This window comes from Nannobrachium achirus (genome assembly GCF_963921795.1).
Source record: "Nannobrachium achirus genome assembly, chromosome: 2".
In the NCBI taxonomy this organism is placed as follows: Eukaryota; Metazoa; Chordata; class Actinopteri; order Myctophiformes; family Myctophidae; genus Nannobrachium; species Nannobrachium achirus.
The window spans coordinates 20,166,398-20,189,291 of NC_137811.1; the positions used below are offsets into that span (position 1 = coordinate 20,166,398).

The 22,894-nt window shown below is 45.2% G+C and overlaps 1 protein-coding gene across 1 annotated transcript; it reads right to left on the reverse strand.

Moving 5' to 3' along the window:
• Positions 1–3,059: 3,059 nt before the first annotated feature.
• On the reverse strand, positions 3,060–16,382 carry tent5ba (terminal nucleotidyltransferase 5ba; the record flags this gene model as incomplete). Its single annotated transcript, XM_080745964.1, has 2 exons — positions 3,060–4,091; positions 16,227–16,382. 2 exons carry the CDS (start codon positions 16,380–16,382, stop codon positions 3,060–3,062), a joined length of 1,188 nt encoding a protein of 395 aa, XP_080602090.1.
• Between the last annotated feature and the right edge of the window lie 6,512 nt (positions 16,383–22,894).

Sequence of the window (22,894 nt, forward strand, 5' to 3'; positions counted from 1 at the left end):
CTCCAAACAGCCCAGAACAAACTAATTAGGGTTGTGCTTGGTCTTCCTCCTCTGGCCCACCTTACCGATCATCACCACGAAATCGTGGGGTGGCTCAAAGTAGCTGACAGAGTACAGCATCTTGCAATGGGCCTGGTGTACAAGATTCACTACACCTCCAAGATACCCATGTACCTGACAAACTACTTCTTAAAGGTCAAGGATGTTCATGATCACAACACCAGAGGCAGCTCCACTAATCATCATCAACGTATATTTAACACTAAACAAGGCTCTAACTCGTTCTCCTGCTACACCATCAACATGTGGAACGCCCTCCCACAAGCCTTAAAGGAGAGCAAATCCCTATAGCCTCCTTCAAAATCGGTATGAAAAGTCACCTTCAGGCGGCTGCTACCCGTGACTTGTAAATAGACTAAGCCCCCATGCTCCCCCCCCCCCCCCAACCCCTTTTTTCTGCCTTTGTATTTGATGTTATGCTTTTTCTGCTTTTGAAATTGATATTATCCTAGATAAAGTACTATGTTCTATCCGTCTGCCTTTCAATGTTATATGAGATACTTAAAGTGTGGTTCCTGTGGAAATAAGCTGCGGCTTTCTAGGATCTCCTTTTAGTTGACATTGTACCAGTGATTTGTACTGTCATGAAACTGTACTTGTTTTATTGCAATCTTCAAATAAATTCTTCAATCAATCAATCAATCAACCAATTAACCTTGTCCAAACTCTCCTGAACTTGAATGCAGCATCTTATGTTAAAAGAATTGCCCTCACTGTGCCGTTCCCTCCAGTATTCACATGATAATGCTTAGTTCAGTGTGGTATCAATCATCAAAAATTGCTGACCTCCACGCTGCGACGCGTCGTGAGCCTGGAGGTCTTCTTTCTTCGATATTTTCACCGAAAGGCCCTTTTAGAAATGTCAGCACCTGCCTCTCTAACATTCTCTGCACGTCCCTGCCCATGAATTACTGTAAATTGTTACTTTATAGAACCTTACATTTATGTCATATTAAAGGACAACTTTGTTTTTTTACAACAAGGGTTCATATTTTAGATTGTAATTAGAGAAAAGAAAAAGTGAGTGTTAAAATGTTTTCATTTGCTTAGTTCTATTGTTTTATCACGTTTACCGTGCTAAAATGTGGGGCATGCGTACGCATTGGGGCATGCCTACAAGTGGCTAAATATGTCTTTTTAGACACAATAAGCTAGCAGTTTCTTTATTGCTATTTACAGTAACACTTCTAGCCCCCATAAGTCACATCTAACCATGAAAGGTTGCGTTGTGTCTTGGGAATGGGCTTATTCTGTGTAAAATGACATATTTAGCCACTTGTACGCATGCCCCCAACCACTGAAATAAGAATCTCTAAAACAATAGAAAGAAGTAAATGAAATCAATTTAACACTCTTCTTTTATATTATTTAATTACAATCTAAAATATGAACCCTTGTTGTAAAAAACTAAAGTTGTCCTTTAAGGTACGTAAATATGTAAATCTTTCCCTCTATGTCACAAAGGAAAACCTGAGAATATCTGTTTACATTGACAGATTGAAAATAACTTTTATACTTGGCATTACCACTTGAGACCCAGCATCTCTATTCTGGGGCTAGCATTCACCAAAAAAATACTGATATACAAACTCACATCACCTCACAACGTGACGCGCTGTGAGCTTGTAGATCGGCTATTTTTGGCTTGGAGGTTTGTTTGGTGGTTACTAAGTATAGAGGGTCTAAGAGGTTGAACTGAAGTGATTCCAAATATAATCAAACTATTCTGAGGCACCCCTGGACTTGGGTCACGGCAACCTAGGGTGCCACTGCACCCACTTTGAGAAACCCTGCCATAGACCACCATACAGTACACTGTAAAAATCCTTAGTGTAAATTGAACTCAGACAGTGTACAAATGTGACCAAATGATCACATCCGTACACTCTCTGAGTTGAGTCTGACACTCTGGCTTTTGTCAGTGTATTGTTCATTTTACAGGGAAAAGTACAGTCTTGAGAATATATGTGGCGGAGAGAGTCGCAGCCCCAGCCTTGAAGCCTCAAAAGTCTAGTATCTGCCCTCATTCCATAGGGATATCCCTTTGGAGTAATGGTTAAGATATTGGACTTTCACACAGGAGACCCGGGTTCGAAGCCAGGTGGGGAGATTCGGATCACCTCCGTTACATATAGACTACTCAAATGGTCAACGAAATAAGATAAGACGATAAAAAACTGGGGTTTTGTCTTTTTTTAATCTTCACCAAAAGAAAAATGAATGCCTCTTATTCCTGAAAAGAGATCTGGGGTAATCTAGAAAACAAAAAGTCTCTTAAAAAAAAGAAGCACACTTCTCACATTACACATGTGTTTAGAACATTTCATGGTTGGGTTTTTTTAGGCACTTGGAATCATGACAACATTCCCTTTTTCTGAACAACAAAATAGGTCTTTGGTCCTGTGTGTGTAATTAAAAAAATAAGTCAAGTGTAGCCGCAGTAAGAAAATAACAGAGCTTTCGACGTTCGTTTCCTCGAAAAATGTATTTTTCCTCTGAATTTTGACAAAATACAAAGCTTCATAAGTTGTAGTTTTTTTTACTTAAATACAAAAAAAAGAAGACATTCTTGCTACATCTGAGAAAGGACCAGCTGTCTTATAAATGTTTAGCAAGAGGGAGGAGAGAAATAAAAATAAAAAATAAACGTCGGCTCAAATCACATATACAGCAGTATAGGATTGTTTCAGTCAAGTCACATTTGGCAACAACAACAACAAAAAAGGATGCATTTCTCTTCTTTTTTTTCTTCTCCTGTGTATTTTCTTTCAGTTCCTTTTCGTTTTAATAGCTATAAAAGAGCAGTGCCACCGTTTAGCCAGATCCTCCTCTCATCACAAGAGAGAGAGAGAGAGAGAGAGAGAGAGAGAGAGAGAGAGAGAGAGACGGAGAGAGAGAGACAGACAGGCAGGCAGACAAACAGATCCGCCTCTTCTATCCCCCCACCGGTCCCCGGCGCGCCACACACAACACAACACATGCTACAGGCATGAACGAGTTCAGTTGCAGGGCAGCCACGTCTGGTACGCGTTAGCGCACGCGGGCACCAGCGGCGGCTGCACGTGCGCTATGTAATAGTTGCTGAAGTTGATGTCCTGCACGTAGGGCGCGGGCTGGTAGTAGCAGGTGACGTTGGTGACGGTGGGGATGGCGTTCTGCTCGGCCAGCGCCCGCAGCGCCAGCGCCGAGATGAGGCTGAGCGTCTGGCGCCGCTCGTGGCCCATGAGGCACACGGTGCTCTCGTTCACCACGCGGTGCAGCGTCATCAGGCACTCGTAGCGCTTGTGCTCCATGCCGGCGAAGTGGTTCTGCAGGTAGGCCTCCAGCTTGCGCCGCTGCTCGCCCACGTCGGGGAAGTCGATGAAGAAGCGCGAGCACATGTAGCGCTGCAGCTGCTTCATGTCGCCGGCCGACAGCGGCCGGAACCCCCGCACCAGCAGGTGGCAGTACTTGAGCAGGCCGCCGCCGCGGATCTCCTCGGGGCTGCGCGTGGCGATGGTCCGCCGGCACAGGTGGCCCATGGCCTCCTGGAAGTCGCCGTAGACGCTCTCGCCCAGCACGGTGGGGTGGAAGCCCTCCGACATGGGCGTGGCGGGGGAGCAGCGGTCGAAGAGCAGCAGCGAGTCCAGGCCGATCTGGAAGGAGTCCACGCTGAACTCGAACTGCCGCCGCAGCGAGTCCACGAACTTGAGCTCCACGTTCTTGCCCGTGTTGTTGGAGAGCGAGATGAGCGACCAGCGGTCCGTGTCGTTGCACACCTTCACCAGCTTCTGCACGTACGCCTCCTTGAGCGTGAGCGCCGTCAGGCGCTCCTTGGACACGCCCTCGGGCAGGAAGTCCAGCAGCGAGTCCAGCACGGCGTCCCGGACCACGCGGAAGGCCTGGTCGTCCGGCAGGGCCAGGCCGAAGATCAGGTCCAGGTCCTTGTAGCCCAGCCCGGTGTCCTGGTGCAGCACGTGGCTGGCCGCCGAGCCGTTGAGGCGCACGTCCCGCACCTTCACGCCCCGCTCCTCCAGCCGCGCCCGCACCACCTGCAACCAGGGGACAACAAAGGACACGTAAGAAAACGAGTGTGTAAACGGGATATTGCTGATGGACTCCCTGGTAAACCACTGGGACCCCTGGGTTCCCCCGGCCCCCTACCTTGAGGACGGACTGGCCTAGTTTTACTGGGACAGAGCTGTCTTTAGTCTAAATCAAGGGTCTTCAACAGGGGGTCCTCAGAGTTACTACAAGGGGTCCTCCAAATCTTTGTTTCCTTTTTATATTAACCACTTGAACCCTAGTGTCCATATTCTGAGAACTTTCAACACCTCGGGCTGCGAGGTGTTGTGAGCTTGTAGATCGGCTATTTTAAGAGGTTTGGTATAGAGGGGATAAAGAGCTGACTAAGTACAGAGTGTAAGATCAAGTTTATTAAGTATTGACGTTTCAAGTGGTTAAATATCTGAAAAAACAAATTGACATGAATCCAAAATACACTGATGATCATGCTGTCAAAAAATTAAACTATATGGAATCTATGAAAAGGTTGTGCGGGCGTCCCTGCTTCATCTCTCTCTTTCTCTCAACTAAGGGGTCCTTGGCCTGAAAACGTTGAAGACCCCTGGTCTAAATAAACCTAGTAGCAGATCAAAAGAAAACCGCCCTAAAGCCACACTGTGTGGCTAAGTGTGATCCTGTTAGTGATTAGTGTTTAGTTCAGCTCTGAGACATTATAGCTCATCAGTTAAACTAACACCCCCCAAAAACATGGATTAAAGTCTTTCTAGGTTCAAGTTCAATTCAAAAGCAGCTTACAGGGGACCAGGGGACACAAACATCAGGTAAGAACATGAAGTGTGTTTCTCAAACTTTATCGTTTCAAGGACCCCTCCAGTTTTCTTTACACCGTATGCGAGTGGTTCTCAAACTTTTTTTTTTTTTGTAATTTAAAGGACGTCCAGTTTGATATGCATTTGATTAGACCGAGGGTTCACAACGTTTTCAGGCCGTGACCCCCCAGGAATAATCATATTTGAACTTGGGCCCACTCCACCCCCACCCTCACTGACAAGCACTTGAGGCGTCAAAAAGGTCTTAAAAGTCAGTAAATTGTCACTTTAGAAAAGTATACACTTAAAGTATACACTTAACCAAATGGACCCGTAAGAATGTAACCAAATGGACCCGTACATATATGAATGTAAAACATTTTTGTTTACATCTGTACGCTGTCGGGGGTTACAGACCCATAAGGGTCCATTTGGTTCCTAACTATCAGTTATTTAGTTGGGGATGATAAGGACCGCATGTTGAGAACCTCTGATGTCAAATATGATTCACAAAATATAGGCTGCAGTCGCATGTTGCACGGTTATGAGCGTTTATACATTTCAAAGGGGGGGGGGGGAGGGGGTTGAAAGAGTTCACATTCTTTCATATATTTTTTTTGTTTAAACTCAAAGAACTCAAGCTATCCGATCCAAAGCCTTCAATTATACGACCGCAAAGAATGGTAAAAAACCTGCATTCAGTACACTACACTAGTTTTTTTTACTCACAACATTTCCCATGCAGCTTCGTCTTCCACATGGACCTCGGTTTGTGTGTGTGTGTGTGTGTGTGTGTGTGTGTGTGTGTGTGTGTGTGTGTGTGTGTGTGTGTGTGTGTGTGTGTGTGTGTGTGTGTGTGTGTGTGTGTGTGTGTGTGTGTGTGTGTGCGTGCGTGCGTGCGTGCGGAGGGGGTGGAGAGGGTCGATAGTTTTGTGTAGGCGGAATCAATACTGCTGCTTACAAAAGTCCATTTCATCAGCATTAACTTCAGTCTGGATGAAGAGCAGCTGCAGCAGGTCTGCTGTGTCTGTCTCTCTGTCTGTCTGTCTGTCTGTCCGTCTGTCTGTCTGTCTGTCTGTCTGTCTGTCTGTATGGGGGTCCCTAACCCCCCAACGGTGGCCACCAGTCTTGCCATGCTCTGCTTATTATAAGCGACTTTGGGGCTTGTTTTTTTTCTGTTTTGTAAAGTGACTTTGGGTACTATGAAAAGCGCTATAGTTTGATGTACAAGTGAGTAAAAAAGAAAACTCTACTCTAGGGGGCGACCCCTTGCATCCCGTGAGGGGTCATCGCGGGTCAACGGGGCATTTCCTTCGTCCCGCACAGTACGTCCTATACTGACCGTTAGGGCGTCTGGCCACAGTACGTCCTATACTGACCGTTAGGGCGTCTGGCCACAGTACGTCCTATACTGACCGTTAGGGCGTCTGGCCACAGTACGTCCTATACTGACCGTTAGGGCGTCTGGCCACAGTACGTCCTATACTGACCGTTAGGGCGTCTGGCCACAGTACGTCCTATACTGACCGTTAGGGCGTCTGGCCACAGTACGTCCTATACTGACCGGTAGGGCGTCTGGCCACAGTACGTCCTATACTGACCGTTAGGGCGTCTGGCCACAGTACGTCCTATACTGACCGTTAGGGCGTCTGGCCACAGTACGTCCTATACTGACCGTTAGGGCGTCTGGCCACAGTACGTCCTATACTGACCGTTAGGGCGTCTGGCCACAGTACGTCCTATACTGACCGTTAGGGCGTCTGGCCACAGTACGTCCTATACTGACCGGTAGGGCGTCTGGCCACAGTACGTCCTATACTGACCGTTAGGGCGTCTGGCCACAGTACGTCCTATACTGACCGTTAGGGCGTCTGGCCACAGTACGTCCTATACTGACCGTTAGGGCGTCTGGCCACAGTACGTCCTATACTGACCGTTAGGGCGTCTGGCCACAGTACGTCCTATACTGACCGTTAGGGCGTCTGGCCACAGTACGTCCTATACTGACCGGTAGGGCGTCTGGCCACAGTACGTCCTATACTGACCGGTAGGGCGTCTGGCCACAGTACGTCCTATACTGACCGTTAGGGCGTCTGGCCACAGTACGTCCTATACTGACCGTTAGGGCGTCTGGCCACAGTACGTCCTATACTGACCGTTAGGGCGTCTGGCCACAGTACGTCCTATACTGACCGTTAGGGCGTCTGGCCACAGTACGTCCTATACTGACCGTTAGGGCGTCTGGCCACAGTACGTCCTATACTGACCGTTAGGGCGTCTGGCCACAGTACGTCCTATACTGACCGTTAGGGCGTCTGGCCACAGTACGTCCTATACTGACCGTTAGGGCGTCTGGCCACAGTACGTCCTATACTGACCGTTAGGGCGTCTGGCCACAGTACGTCCTATACTGACCGTTAGGGCGTCTGGCCACAGTACGTCCTATACTGACCGTTAGGGCGTCTGGCCACAGTACGTCCTATACTGACCGTTAGGGCGTCTGGCCACAGTACGTCCTATACTGACCGTTAGGGCGTCTGGCCACAGTACGTCCTATACTGACCGTTAGGGCGTCTGGCCACAGTACGTCCTATACTGACCGTTAGGGCGTCTGGCCACAGTACGTCCTATACTGACCGTTAGGGCGTCTGGCCACAGTACGTCCTATACTGACCGTTAGGGCGTCTGGCCACAGTACGTCCTATACTGACCGTTAGGGCGTCTGGCCACAGTACGTCCTATACTGACCGTTAGGGCGTCTGGCCACAGTACGTCCTATACTGACCGTTAGGGCGTCTGGCCACAGTACGTCCTATACTGACCGGTAGGGCGTCTGGCCACAGTGAATGCACCCACATGTGAAGTGGATCCCACTGCCAACGTGATCTACACACCTGTAGGACTGTCACAATTATTACATAATCGTCTAATTTGACATAATCGCGATTATGTTTCAAAATCGTCATAATCTTTTCCTTGTTGAAAAATGATGAAAAAATAGTGGAAATAGACGATCTACAAGCTCACACATATTTAGGCTACGTGTCATATCTGCCATGTGCAACTTCAAAGCCTAAATCGCAATTATTTGAGTGACAATTAATCGTCATGTAAAATGTCTTAATCATGACAGCCCTCTACACACCAGCGTTTCTCGACCTTATTCGCAACACATCTACCACAGCACCAGAGGCAGCTCCACAGATCTCATTTCCCCCCAGATTTGGCACAAACATAGGGATGAATCCATTCTACTGTTATGCCACCAACATGTGCAATGTCCTACCAACAGCCAGATTCCCTACTCTCCTTCAAAACTGCCATTAAAGCACCTGTCCAACCTTGCCAAAAGAAATGAGCCCCACTGTTTGTCTGTAAATATACTTTTACTGCTCCATGAAAACAAGTAAGTCAGTCACTCAGTCAGTCACGCCTCATGTCACGCTCATACTATATGGCCAAGACAGAATTCATTTGCAAGTGTGACTCTCGTCACGGCAACCACACTTGGAAATGAATTCTGTCCTTGTCCCTTTTATGCCCATTTCACTAGCTAACAAGAAACACACCATGAAAGGTTTAAGCAGTGATGTTAATAGGTTTTTAATGTAATGAGTCCCCAGGACCCACGAAGGGTCTTTCGGATGAGTCCCAGGGATATTTTATGGGTCCCACAAAAATTCAACGCGTCATGTCATTTTTGACAAAGTGCAGCATTTAACTTGAATTGGTTATTATATGGTTATGTTCATGTTACGTAGAAATGTGTCTGAAAGAAATGAACCACAATTCCAAATCTTACAATTTTAATACTTCCAAATAGTCATGTGAAGGTTTGATTTTTTTTATACCGAACCGGTAATATCGGATGTTGACCACTTGGGGGCGCAGATAGAAGCTTTTACCGAGTCTTCATAATCAACAGCCACCTGTTATTTTATATACATCGATAATATATGGATCTTCTCAGTGAGATGATGTCTCCTGTTTGTACTGTTACTGCTTCTATGGAATGGCGTGCTTGTGTTTGCTCTGCTGTACAGAGAACCAGTGGACTGGGTCAAAAACAGTGGATTGGGTTGCTTGTAGATCGGCTACTTTTGTTTTGAACGGTTGATCCTAGAGGGACGTGCCACCCCTCTATGGATGCGGGAGGGCAAGGCACAGGCGGCCGCGGTGGTACGCTGCCCCGGCGGACCACCAAATGGACGGCGCTGCCACGAAAACGCTATAATCAATCAAACAGTTAGACAGCCTAGGCTACATACATAGACTGTCTCAGATAGCATACATGCTAGGCTAGCTTGCTTCCTCCGTGTTGTAGTTGAGCCAATAAAGGTTATTTGACCATGTTCACCACAACGTTAATCGTCGCTATTGTTGTAAAGACGCAATGAAGACCTGTGTGGCTTCTAACACGTTGTCCAATGTCCACCACATCTATAAACAATAGCGCGTGTACTGTATATCCAGTTGTTATTGAATGAAGGGGAAAGGAGGCGGGTCGCTGTCTGAGCAGTGAGCTGCAGTGTAGAGACGTGACGTCACGTTTCTGCGCCGTGCTACACGTTCTGTGGGGGAACCCTTTTCGGTGTATCACCTAACACGCTGTGCCACTATGGTCAGAGAGCGGCCCGGTGCTACGCTAAAACTCAGGCACCCATTGAATTCTGTGACCAAGCGCAGTCGCACAAAATGGCGTCGTGGATTCAAAACACACACAGTCTTAGTTCTATCGTCTGTTTTAAGACTTTCTACGCGGATTTCATTTGTGTTAACGTAGGGTCAAGTAGCATGCCTTCACCCATGAACAATGGTGGCGTCTGTGGACTTTTTAAAATATTATTTTTTTCGCGACGTGGTAAATTATTTTAACGTGGACACCAATGGTCCATGGAGGCGATGCGTCCGTGGGACCCCAGAACAATGGCGTGAATGCGTCTCTAGGCAACGTGAATGCGTCAGAGACGCGGGACGCGCACGTATTGACGTCACTGTTTAAGGGTTTTAATGAAGTAGAGGCAGATAAATAAGGATCAAAGATCGATGAGCAGACATGGATCAATGGTGAAAACGATAATGAAATCGATCGATAATAATGAATCAATCATTGATGAAAGCAATAATGGGAAGAGAGGATTGGGGAAGATGTAGGTTCCGTGGAGGGTCACCGACCCTGGAGTCTTTACGAAAAAGCAAGAGGGGTTCTGGGAAGTCAGAGTGAGGATAAATAGAGCTAGATAGATGACTAGGGGGCGGAGCTAAGGGCCAGGTAGGTGGCGTGAGAGCAGGTAGGTGGAGAGGGGGTGGAGTCATGGTGTGTTTCTCTCTCTCCTGAACTGCTGTTGTTCCAACACCATATGTGGAGACCCCTGATGAGCCCATATCTGGGAATGCCCATATATGAACATATTGTGTCAGTCTCTGTTGTTTCAGTGCGACCTCGGTTGCTTCTCGCCCTCAGGGCGTTTTACTGTAGCCTATAGTATTGTATTTCATGTCTTTATATGTCTGTCTTCGATACACAGGAACCACAATGGAAACAAACCCTCTGTGTCATCCTTTTAGCATTATTGTATAACTGTACCTGTTAATAAACTGTTTAAGTATTCAATCAAATAAAAAGACCTCCAGTTTTTGGTGTTTGGTGTGGGATAGGCGACGGATCCCCAAACAATGTTGTATGCCTACACACCAGTACGCTCTCTGAGTTAGGAACCATTTGGTTCCTAACTATCAATCATTTAGCTGGGGACCCAGCTGGAGCCCCTCTCAAGGACCCCCTGGGGGTCCCCAGACCCCACTTTGAGAACCACTGATCCCACACAGCTGGGGCAGAGCTGGGAATGTGCTGAGGATGCCAACAGCACCACTGACTGGCACACTGGCACGCACACTGGCATGCGGGGAAATATAGCAACCAACGGCCTCCAAAAATAAAAGCGTAAAACATTCTGCATTCCGGATTCCCATCCAGTAAACCGGTCACGCTAATAGGGGATGAAAAGTTGTTAAACCTCAATCCACTTTGGAAGACAGAGCCGCTACCATATCAAACTCACTGTCCTTTTAAAGCGTTTGGGTGAGGTCCGAGTTTTCGGTCAGAAACCCCCCCTAGACATCCAAGTGGCGTGAAATCCCCCGTCTGGGCTGCTGCTCAAAGAGTCAGATTCAGTTGCATGGCTGCGACTTTGAACATTGATTTTGGTATTTTATTTATAGGCTATTTCTTTTATTGTCTGACCCAAAAGGCAAGCCAGAGTTGACGAGAAGACGCAGAGTTCTAGTTAGCATAACTGACATTTTGTGAAAATGTTAAAGCTCTGTGTTATTGTTATACATCTCTGCTGTCGGGCTGAAACCTCCAAAATGTTCATTTTCGGGAAAATGAGCTCAAGTGGAGTTAGGAGGTTTTGACCGAAGGGCTTTTTAGTACTTTCCATTGGTTCAATATTATTTTAACCAACACTCAGATGTAAAGGGTGTTCAATAGCCCTGATTTATGCCAAAAAATAAAAACAAAAACAAAATAGAGTTAAGAGGTTTTGGCCAGACAGTGACAAATTATTATTGTTCAGTAACAGGGTTCAGTAACCCATCTTGTAGCTCTTTAGTAGTCAGAAAATATGTGTTCAGGACGGGTCACCAATTTCATCCAATCCAGAGAGAGTAACAACTTAATAGCTTCAATGTTATGGTGGTCTAGTTCCGATGTTGTCCATACTCCATACCCTCTATGAGATCTCTCTCCTGATTGGATGAAATTTGTATCCCGACCTAAAAATGCATTTTCTGTTTCCTAAAGAGCTGGAAAGAATAGCAATGATTACTATCAGAATATAGAGCTGTTTAGTGTTTAACACTTGCTTATATACCACTTACCCTACCTTTAAAGGAGTAGTTCACCCGCCCTTTTTTCTATTGATTACTCATGCCATGGGGACTTGAGTTCAATTATATATTTTTGTATTTGTCGCATTCCTAAGACAAAAATTTGACGCCCATTGATTCCGGATGGGAACCAAATGCATGGTCCTGGATGGGGACCCAAATGCATGGCACTGGATGGGGACCCAAATGCATGGCACTGGATGGGGACCCAAATGCATGGCACTGGATGGGGACCCAAATGCATGGCACTGGATATTGTCTTGGGAATGCAGGAAAAAACAAAAAGTATTGTTGAACTCAAGTCTCCATGGTGTGAGTAATCAATAGGAAAAAAATCATTTGGGGGGTGAGCTACTCCTTTAATAACATTAACCATGTGTTTACCTGACACTAATAAAAGCAACAGCCGGTTTCATCTGCTCAATAAGTCGACTGACTGTAAAAACCATTACAAACTGTACACTACACACACACTGTACAAACCACTACAAACTGAACACAAAACAAACACAAAACCTGCAGGACATCCTTAGTCACTACTGCACTTCTAACCACACACACACACACACACACACACACACACACACACACACACACACACACACACACACACACACACACGCGCGCGCGCGCGCGCCACCACAAACCCCTGTAAAGCTGTGTTGCGGTACTGAGCAGCTTATAGTGTCAGAGTGAGGGTAGCTAACACTCTCTCCCATGGTCATCAGATAATAAGCCGGCTCTATTTTTACGTACGGGGTCAAGCCACATAGACGCAGACACAAACACATCTTGAACAGAGAGAGAGAGAGAGAGAGAGAGAGAGAGAGAGAGAGAGAGGCAGACAGACACATGCACACATACAGTAGACCTCAAAGGGGGCTTGAGTCCTTGCCCTTTTATCTGTCTGTAAAAAGACATGGTCTGGAAAGTGCAATTTTTACTATGGTGAAAGAAATGCAAACGTCCTCTTTCCATGCCATACCTGAAGGCAGCATTCAATAGAATTGCCTTGTCCAAACTCTCCTGAACTTGAATGCAGCATCTTATGTTGAGAGAATTGCCCTCTCTGTGTAGAAATCCATGCCATTACGCCACATCTACAGTATTGACCTGGTTATGCTTAGTTCTGTGTGGTTTCACACACCGAAAATAGCCGACCTCCAAGCTCACAACGCGTCGCTTGGAGGTCTGCTATTTTCGGTGCTTCCACCAAAAGTCCCTTTTGAAAATGTCAGCCCCTGCCTCTCTAAAACATTCTCTGCACGTCCCTGGAGAGAGGTGTGTTGAAAACAATATCATGCGTAACGCCATGCTATCTGCAGCCGGATAACAGCCTTCCACAGTGCAGTGGACACTTTCACTGCGTAGCCAATAAAAGTGTCTGTGATGATGATTGGGTCCAAATTCCAATCTGGACCGGGTATTACTGTCACTTATCACCTGTCCACCTGATATCCCCTCTGTCGGGGGGAAACCTCGCATGTCCAAAAAACTGTTACATTTCAGGATTCAAAATTCCCAAAATAGCAAGAGTTTCGAGCTTGGAGATCTGCTACTTTTGATGATTTTGTGTGACGCTGCAGTATGATCAAGTAGGGCGTTGATTTAAATGAAAAATGGAGGTAAGAGGTTTCTACCCGGTAACAACGACTATGCTACAGTATGTGAATCGTTGCTGTCAGGCCGAAACCTCATATCTCCACGTTTCAACTTTTGTTATGTCATAAATGAATGCCCTGCTTCGTCATGCATACAAGAGAGTCACACTAAAGTAGTGAGAATAGCCGATCAGCAAGATCTTCAGGAGCTTGGTAGATTGGTTATATCTCACTATATAATATAATCTATTTATAATTGTTTTAACCCATTCTGGACGGGTACACATTGAAGTGTATTACCCCCACAGGCCGGGAACACACTTTTGCGTATTACAGTATGTACAGTATGTAGTACAGTCAAGTTTTTCAGATTTTTTTCTATGAAAGCCAAAGGTGTAAGCTATCAAATAGTTTTGGAATTGTGTTTCTAACTGCTACAGAGGATGAGTAATACGTTTTCCAGAAAAAACAGAGGGTCAAATCGGACTTAGGCCTGTTTGCGACATACTGAACAAGGTTTCCACCCGACAGCAACGCGTGACGACTCACGCTTCAAGTCCAAACTAGAGTTTTGGGCTTGGGCCTCAACTTTACACCTTTCATCGTCTCTAAGAAGTCAGTTTAAAGACTGACAGGCCGATAAGCTTTGCAATAATTAGGCCACACATAGCTGCGAAATGTGAAGCAATTAAGGATATATAGCGGGTATAATCTTATGTCAGATATGCAGTATATGGCCAGAGGCAACTCCTTGGAATCCAGGACCTCTTTTTTCTTTTTAGAATGTCGTGACCCATTTAAACTTTCCTTCCTTTTCTTCCTCCTGCTTGCTGCCTACTTTACTCTCTCATCAGCAGGGTTGTAAAGTTACTGCTGTAAGTACATTTACTTAAGTACTGCTTAAGTACAATGCTGAGGTATTTGTACTTTACTTGAGTATTTCCAATTTCCAGTAGGCTATTTTTACGTCTACTCCACTACATCTCGGATCCAAATATTGTACTTTTACTCCACTACTATTATTTGAAAACTTTAGTTACTAGTTACTTTGTAGATTTATGAATATAAAACATACATTAACCACTTCAGCCCTAGGCCTACAGTATATACAGTACATTCCGGCCATTTGAAAATAGCTGATCTACCAGCAACACAATGCGTCGCGATACCACGCATTGTGAGCTTTGTAGATCTGCTATTTTCAAAAGAGTTTTCATACAGAATCTTATGCAGAATGTCGTATTTCAAGAAAACCTGAACATTCTGCATAATGTGCACTTTTACTTTTGGTACTTTTAGGTAGCCTATATTTTGATTCCCATACTTTCATACTTTTACTCAAGTACATTTTGAATTCCAGACTTTCACTTGCAACAGAGCACTTCTCCATTGCCGTATTGATACTTTTAAGTAACATTTGAGTACTTTTTACACCACTGCTCATCGGGCGTTTTGCACACAGACAGACAGACTGTGATGTTGCTGTTACGACACAATCTGCCTGTCTGTCTGTCTGTCTGTCTGTCTGTCTGTCTGTCTGTGTGTGTGTGTCTGTCTGTCTGTCTGTCCCAGTAATACAATCTCTCGGGCAGATGGAAAACTCTCTCTAGGAGGAAGGAGGAGAATTAGACGGACGGAGAGGTTTCTAGAAAACACATAGCTGGGGGAATATGGAAGTCAGTCCCCACACACACACGTGCACACACACACACACACGCACGCACACACTCACACTCTCACGCACGTGCACGCGCACACACGCACGCACGCACGCATGCACGCACACATGGGGCTGCTCTCCCAGCCTACGTTCAAGTCTCCTGCTTACTCAATGGAGCATTCATCTTTCCACAGACCGCAAACATGAGCCCTGGGCTGCAGAAGTGGCTGCTGGTGTGGCAGCAGTGAATCTTCTCCTCCTGAGCAAAGCAAATAGCTTTTCATAAAATGGGCAGAGGGGGGGGAGGGGGGGAATGACTGGAGAATAGATCAACTCTTAGCCTGTGACTAAGTATTGAAATATTAATGTAATGACCTAATGCTATTTCCTGCCTTCTTCGCATAACCTTTGAATAACTGCCCATACTGTAGCCTATACTGTACAGTATGTCTCTGGACATTAAATTGAAATGTGATCCAGCAGAAGGGATGGCATATAGCCCAGTCATGGGGGGTGGCAACCGTGGCATATGGTGGTATAGCCCGATGTGGGGGGGCACATGTGCCCTGGAAGTTTGAAGACATTATAGGGAGCTATAAAATAGTTACGTTTCATATAAAGTTTATTATTATCATATTTCATTTCATGTATAGGCCTATAGGCCTACAAGTCCTGCTTGGATTTGAAAACGTATACAGGCCTATACAGCACACTAGGCAAGTCACAGTCAAGTCTTAAAGCTCCTCTGAACTGCTATCCCAGTGTATTAGCATAGTATGCAAAAAAAAAAAAGTCTGGCCATTGATAAAAGGAAACGTTTTACGAGATGTGTGCTACAGTAATGAATTCACTATTTCCCCACACAAATACAGGCTTATGGCCCATGGGCTACTGTATATATTAAAAAAAGAAAAAGAGGGAAAAAACAGTCTGAGGAAATGGGAACTGGGAAGAGAAAAGCTATTTATAAAGTTGCGGTTAGGGCTGAGTAACGCTAGTCAAAAATAGACGTGATGCTGACTGTATAACTCCGAGAGAGTGTGTAGATGAATGGAACCAAATGGACCCGGCACGGGTCCATTTGGTTCCATTCGTCTACTCTCTCTCGGAGTCAACACTACAGGCTTCCTCGTCAGACATAATAGGGTCGTGTTTCATTGAACAGTATTTGATGTGTCATATAATAGGTCTATATTCTACCTGGACGATGTGCCGGGGTTGCATGGCCAGCGTGGGGAAGTTCCCCCGGCCGTGGATGGGGATGGCCTCCCCCAGGATGGAGTCGAGCCGCTGCACCTGATCCCAGGACAGCACGCAGAACCTCCGCGGCCCGTCCGGAGCATCACCGCAAGACATGTGGAGGCAGGAGGACGGGAGGAGGAGGAGGAGGAGGCGATGGATGGAGGCACGGAGTCAGCAGGGAAATAATATGATCGAACGAAGAAAACACACTGGTGGTGGTGGTGGCGATGATGATGAAGATGATGATGACAATATCCTCTCTCCCACACTCCCTCGCAGGCAGCTGTTATAGGCTACTGTATCTGACTGTAGAGTACTGGAAAAATGAATGATCTTTGAAATGTACAAAAAAATAAAAATAAAGAAAAAAAAAATAAAGGGAAAAAAAAGAAAAATTGTAAAAAAATAAAGAAATAAAAGAATCCTGGGATTATTTTTATTTTCTTCCTTTGGATGTTGTCAGGATGGTCCAATAACACAAAAAAATAAGAATTCAAAAATATATATATATAAGTTATCCCAGCCCCGTTGCTTTACGTATAGGCATATAGGGCTCCTGTATTGATGATAAGGTGAGGAACAGATGAAGCAGTGAGTAAAGTGATCTCGTTAAGGCAGACAGTGTCTCTATGGTCGCTGCAGGCTGTCTGTGTGTGTGTGTATCTGTGTGAGTGTGTGTCTGCTCGCTCCTCTTGTAAAGAACACATTCATAAAGAGTGTCCACGAGTTTAAAGGCTCTCCGCGAGCACCGGCTCTCTGATTGGCTGTTTCAAGCTTCTGCGTTGACTGACTGACTGACCGTGATGGCCCCGCCTCTTTGAGTTCTCCCTTCTTCTGCCTTCTGTGCAGCCGAGGCTGCATCCCATAGCTCAGGGGAACGGTCCATGCTGCTGCTGTGATTGATTGGCCAGCTGGTTGTCAGGGCAACCTAGTCTTATTTCTGAAGTATTTTGAAGTAGCCTACTTTACTGTACATAACAATCAGCTATGTTAGCAACAAGTAGCTTGCGGTGTAAGCATAAAGATATATTATACAGCCTATTTAATTATAATCGAAACTGATCGATTTAATCAATCAGGCATTCTTTTTTTTTTTTTTCTATGATTCCAAATTAATCGATTAAATGGGACATTTTTAAATTTCTTATCTACTAGTTTTTGAGACATATCATTATAGAAGTGAATTTTCCAGAATAGTTTTGCCATAACTAATTTCTTTGCAGCCAATTACTTTTTCCTATTGTATTTACCGGATTTTCGAAGGCTCCGTGCACGTGGCCATAGGCGACTCTAGCCTCTTCCAGCAAGGGGTGCACGACCTCTATTACCTCATGCACGCGCGCGCAGCGCGCGTGTACGACGTTCGCGCGCGCGCGAAAAAAATTGCGGATATTAGCGGTTTTGTAATGTTGTTTTAGCGGATTTCTGCAGTTAATTTTGTACCCAATGCATTTTTTCAAGTTAAAATCGGTTCGTTTCTACACGGCGGCAGAACCATTTTGGGCTTAATATAATAGGGTTTATAAAAGCATGATCTGACTGTCTTAGTCTTACCTTGGGCTGGTCAGGAGGAAATGGTTCAGTCACGCACAGTGAGACAAGAGTCCTGGCTGATAGAGCCTGAGGTCTGTGTTTTGTAGAGGAAAGTCAGGTACAAAATGATCCTCTCCATGTGATGTTTCAGGGCAAGCAGCTATATTATAATATCTACCGGTAGTCACGTCCATAGTAGTGAAGAGCTCGAACTCCATGCTTTATTGCCAGACCCATGAAATGGGTAGGCCTACATAAGCAAATGTCGGTCTGTCCCTTTTCTATATAAAGGGTATATATGATGATGACATGATGATGACATGCCTACAAAAGGCATGATGTCATAAATGATGATGACAGACAGGGGGTTGGCAGAACCGGGGTCTGGCACAACCAGGTTGACCTGGTCTAGTTTTTAACAGATGTTGTTTTCAATTTCAATACTGGCGCGTGGATATGACATCACATCAGGAGGGGAGGGGGGGGCTGCCTGGAGCTGCCAGCCTCTATCACTACCACTAGGGGGTGTTGTTGTATTCGGTCTGAGTGGATGTAAAGTTACATTACCAAAAAAAAAAAATCAAAATGGCCGCCTGGCGGCCAGGGGTTGCACGTGCACCCTAGGACACCCCTTAAAATCGCCTATGCACGTGGCGCACCGCGCATGCCCATTGTGTGCGCAGGGGCTCCAGTTCACACCTGCCGAAAGCCTTTTCTTTCACACGGAGAAAAAAGAATTCAACCACGATTATCCGTGTGTAAGTTATGGCCCATAGAAAACATGCCGTTTTGACCAAACGCGTGACATGGGAAAAGAGGCCAAGATGTATACATTTTTCTGCAGCCAGGATGAATACAATTCAATGGCCGAACGGAAGTCGCCGGAAGTGGCTTTCGCGAGGCATCATGGGAAACGGAGTCTTTTCCCTCTTTTCCGGCCGCGGCAGTGCGGAGGTGGGTATGGTAGTGCGGGGGCTATTGACGCCGTGTTAACGGGGACGATGCACGTGTTAAAATTGGCTTAGAGGACCGGCAGGCAGGCAGGCAGGCGGGCAGACGCATGTTGTCACACTCACATACGTCATCATGACTCAGCCATAACCACATAAGGAGTTACCAGTGCAGCGACACCCAAATATGGAGTGTGTTTTCTAACTCAATATGTGTGTCATGGCATCAGGCGCAAACTAATATCCATATATGGGCATATACTGATGACACCAGAGATCTCCATATATGGGCATAAAATGGACAGGGACTGACATACAGTATACAGAGATCTCCTATATGGGCAGATTGGGAACATCAGTCGGATCTGCGGTGCGACATAGGTAGGCTATGTGAGGGCCACGTAGCGACCTGAACCTCTAGTTTTCAAAAAGAGTGAAAAAAGCAAATCTACTAGTTCACAACGCAGCATTATTGTATTGTATAGTATTGTGAGCGTGTAAATCGCCACATTTGGGGTATTTTTGTGTAACATTGTTACTAGGGGTGTAACAATACATTTTAACAACGATACGATACGCATCACGATACATGGTTGACGATACGATACATGGACGATATTGGTTCATTCATGGTGATACGATACGATTCGGTTCAATGATTTTAAATCGATATAGTTACTATTTAGCAAAGAAATAAAAACTGTGTAAAACGTGTAAAAAATCTATTATTATTGAAGTAAACGCTGTGATTCTCTAGCAAATACATGGACATTATATTTCAACACATATGGACAAACCCACCTTGACATGAACACAGAGATTACACACATATATCGATAGACCAAGAGTAGCGATATGGAATGGAAACGTAATTAGACCCCTCTTCTTCATTTTCCCTCTTAAAATTGCCAAATATAAGGCACAAATACTTATTTTCCATACAATCAATAATTTGCATTGCATAACGATTCGATAGCGATTACCGCATTTTAAAACGATACGATACGATACAAAGCCAAAACGGTACGATATTTTGCTTTTGCAAACGATATAGTAGATCTTTGCAAATTAAAATCGATTTTTCGATTCAGTTACTATATCGTTACACCCCTAATTGTTACACAGTAACTGTGTACAATGAAGTATAAAACCTAGATCTAGATTATTTTATAAATCCAAAAAGTAATTGATAAAATAATCGATAGTTCTGAAGCCAAAAAGTGTGATTCAGATTCCCTCTCGGCTATGGGATCTCGACTATATAGGCCTACTGCTGAGAAGCAGTAGGCTATAACAATCAGGCAACACCTACAGTGTGACGTAGTTACACATCCTCCTCGCCTCTCCTCTAGTCCACACTCACAGGACATTCTACCAACTAAGTTTGGATGGAGTTCAACAACCTGGTCCAGTATATTAGGGAATTCAGGGCCTTGTATTATCAACAAAATTGGTATCCAAGGCTGAGTCAAACTATCAGTCAAACTATTTCAGATGGCATGCAAATGATATGTGATATTTGAACAAGTCAAATATTCTGTCATCGTGATGCATTTTACTTCTGACCTTTATTTACCCAGGCTGTGTTTGCGTAGTGTGTAGGCTCTGTTGCAGCTACGCCCTGGCTCTGCAATCACATAGTTACGCACATTATGCAAAGCTCTGAGGTTCCTATGAAGACAGCCATCATCTTCTCCCGATGGAGTACTGAGCAACTCCGCTTGAATGGATGGTTAGTGGTGAAACTAAACACCTTGTTCCGCTTAGTGGTTTAGACGCCTTGTTGTTCAAGGCTGGTCCGCCCGGCACAACTGTTTGAAGAGGGAGGAGGAGGGGCACGGATGAAGTACTGTACACAGATTTACATATTATGTGTGCGAATAAAATTTTATTTTGACCAATCTTTAATCTGTATCATACAATATAACTGCTCTACTATTGAAAGATTTGGAGCCTGTGTTGAGGGCTAGGGCGGCAATATATATTGAACATACCTACAGTATATCGAGGTATCAACATGCGAGGTATACATATCGACGAACAGGGATGTGCTGGCCATTGGGAAAAGTGGGACAATTCCCGAACGGCAGGTACCAGTTCAGGCCGAACCAGGCCGGCCTTTACTCTACAGTCTATGCTTGCGTCACGCCGACACACAATCTCTAACTTGCTTGGATAGACTGGAATGCTCATTAATACTAAATCTCAAATATACTAACCTTTGAGTGTACTGTGTACCTTGCTGTTGTAATCGCCAATTGATCCATGTAGTCGGGGGCGTTAGGGAGATGACAGAGGTATCCCAGGGCATGCTCTAATGATTTAGCTAGGGCGCCCGAGTCTGCGACATTCGGGGTCGCCACAGCGGCCAAATCAAGTTGGGCTCCCATCGACTTTCAGGAGGAAAATACCCAGAAAAACATTTTTTTTCTGGGTATTTAAGTAGGATCTGAGGGGTCTAACCAGGGGTTTGTCATGATGCTGAATCCATTGCAAGCATTTGTTTTGCATAAAAAACATTGCTTAGGCTAGAAATGGCCTCAGAAAACAATGCATATATGGGTGAGCATTCATGTTAGTCGGAGGCCTTAGGTTTTTTTTTTCTCGTGCTAATCAGTCTAAAAGCGCCAAATTTTGCACAGATGTAGCCCATGGCATGCTCTAATGATTTAGCTAGGGCGCCCGAGTCGGCGACCTTCGGGGTCGCCACAGCTCCAGAAAACACCCACAAAACTCTGAAAAGTGATGACTCATCACTTTTCATCACTAAACCATCATTTTCTGGGACCCCGAAGGTCGCCGTCTCGGGTGCCCTAGCTAAATCATTAGAGCATGCCCTGGGCTACATCTGTGCAAAATTTGGCACTTTTAGACTGATTAAACCCTAAGGCCCACCCATATATGCATCGTTTTCTGAGGCCATTTCTAGCCCAAGGATTGTTTTTTGTGCAAAACAAATGCTTGCAATGGATTCAGCATCATGACAAACCCCTAGTTAGACCCCTCACATCCTACTTAAATACCCAGAAAAAAAGTGTTTTTCATGGTATTTTCCTCCTGTATTGAAAGTCGATGGGAGCCCAACTTGATTTGGCCGCTGTGGCGACCCCGAAGGTCGCCGACTCGGGCGCTCTATAGCTAAATCATTAGAGCATGCCCTGGGCTACATCTGTGCAAAATTTTGCACTTTTAGACTGATAAGCGCGAAATATCCATAACACCCCCGACTAATGTGAGTTCCAATAGATTAGGGTAGTGATGTCTCAGTGGATGTGTTCAACCCAAATGTGCATGTTACAGTAGGTAGCCTTAAAGTTATACCATGTAACTTTTTTTATAAAACAAATCTTAAAATTGTCCTAACTGTTAAATCGCTAAAGTTTTAGAACCCCCACTCTGTTATTTTCAGCTTCTGAAGCCTTCTCTTTATATGTTTTCTATGAGTTGTGAGGGGGGGGGAATTTCCCAGCAAAATGATGTCATCTCCCACATGATACACTACCGGCCAATCACAGCGCCGATCATACACCACCGGCCAATCACAGCGAGTCTTGCTGTCTCTAAAGGAAGTAGCTTCCCTCAGCAACTGTGTTTACATTGGTGAAGGAATCTTGCTTGCTACTCCCTCAATTCTGGTCTAAAAATGATGGGAGACGGCTCTACGGAATCGTATCGACAAGGCGGAGGTGCTCGCGACGGCCACGGTGGTCCGCGGACCCCCGTTCCGGTGGTCCGCGGCGACTCCGGCCGAAAAAAGCAATACCGCTACTGACCACTAGTTGAGCAGCTTCCACAGTACAGCTTTAAGTCTATGCTTGCGTCACATAATCTCTCGTCTTGCTTGGATAGCCTGGAATGCTCATCATTACTAAATCTCAAATATACTAACCTTTCTGTTTAGAGTGTACATTGCTGTTGTAATCGTCAATTGACCAAAATACAATCCATGTGTGTGTGTGTGTGTGTGTGTGTGTGTGTGTGTGTGTGCGTGTGCGTGTGTGTGTGCGTGTGTGTGCGTGTGTGTGTGTGTCCAACTGAAAGTATTCTGTTGATATATGTACTTCCCATTAGTCCCTCATGAAACTGTACTTCTCCCCCAAACCAAAAGGACAATTTAATTTCCATCCCGAATGAATGGTAGCA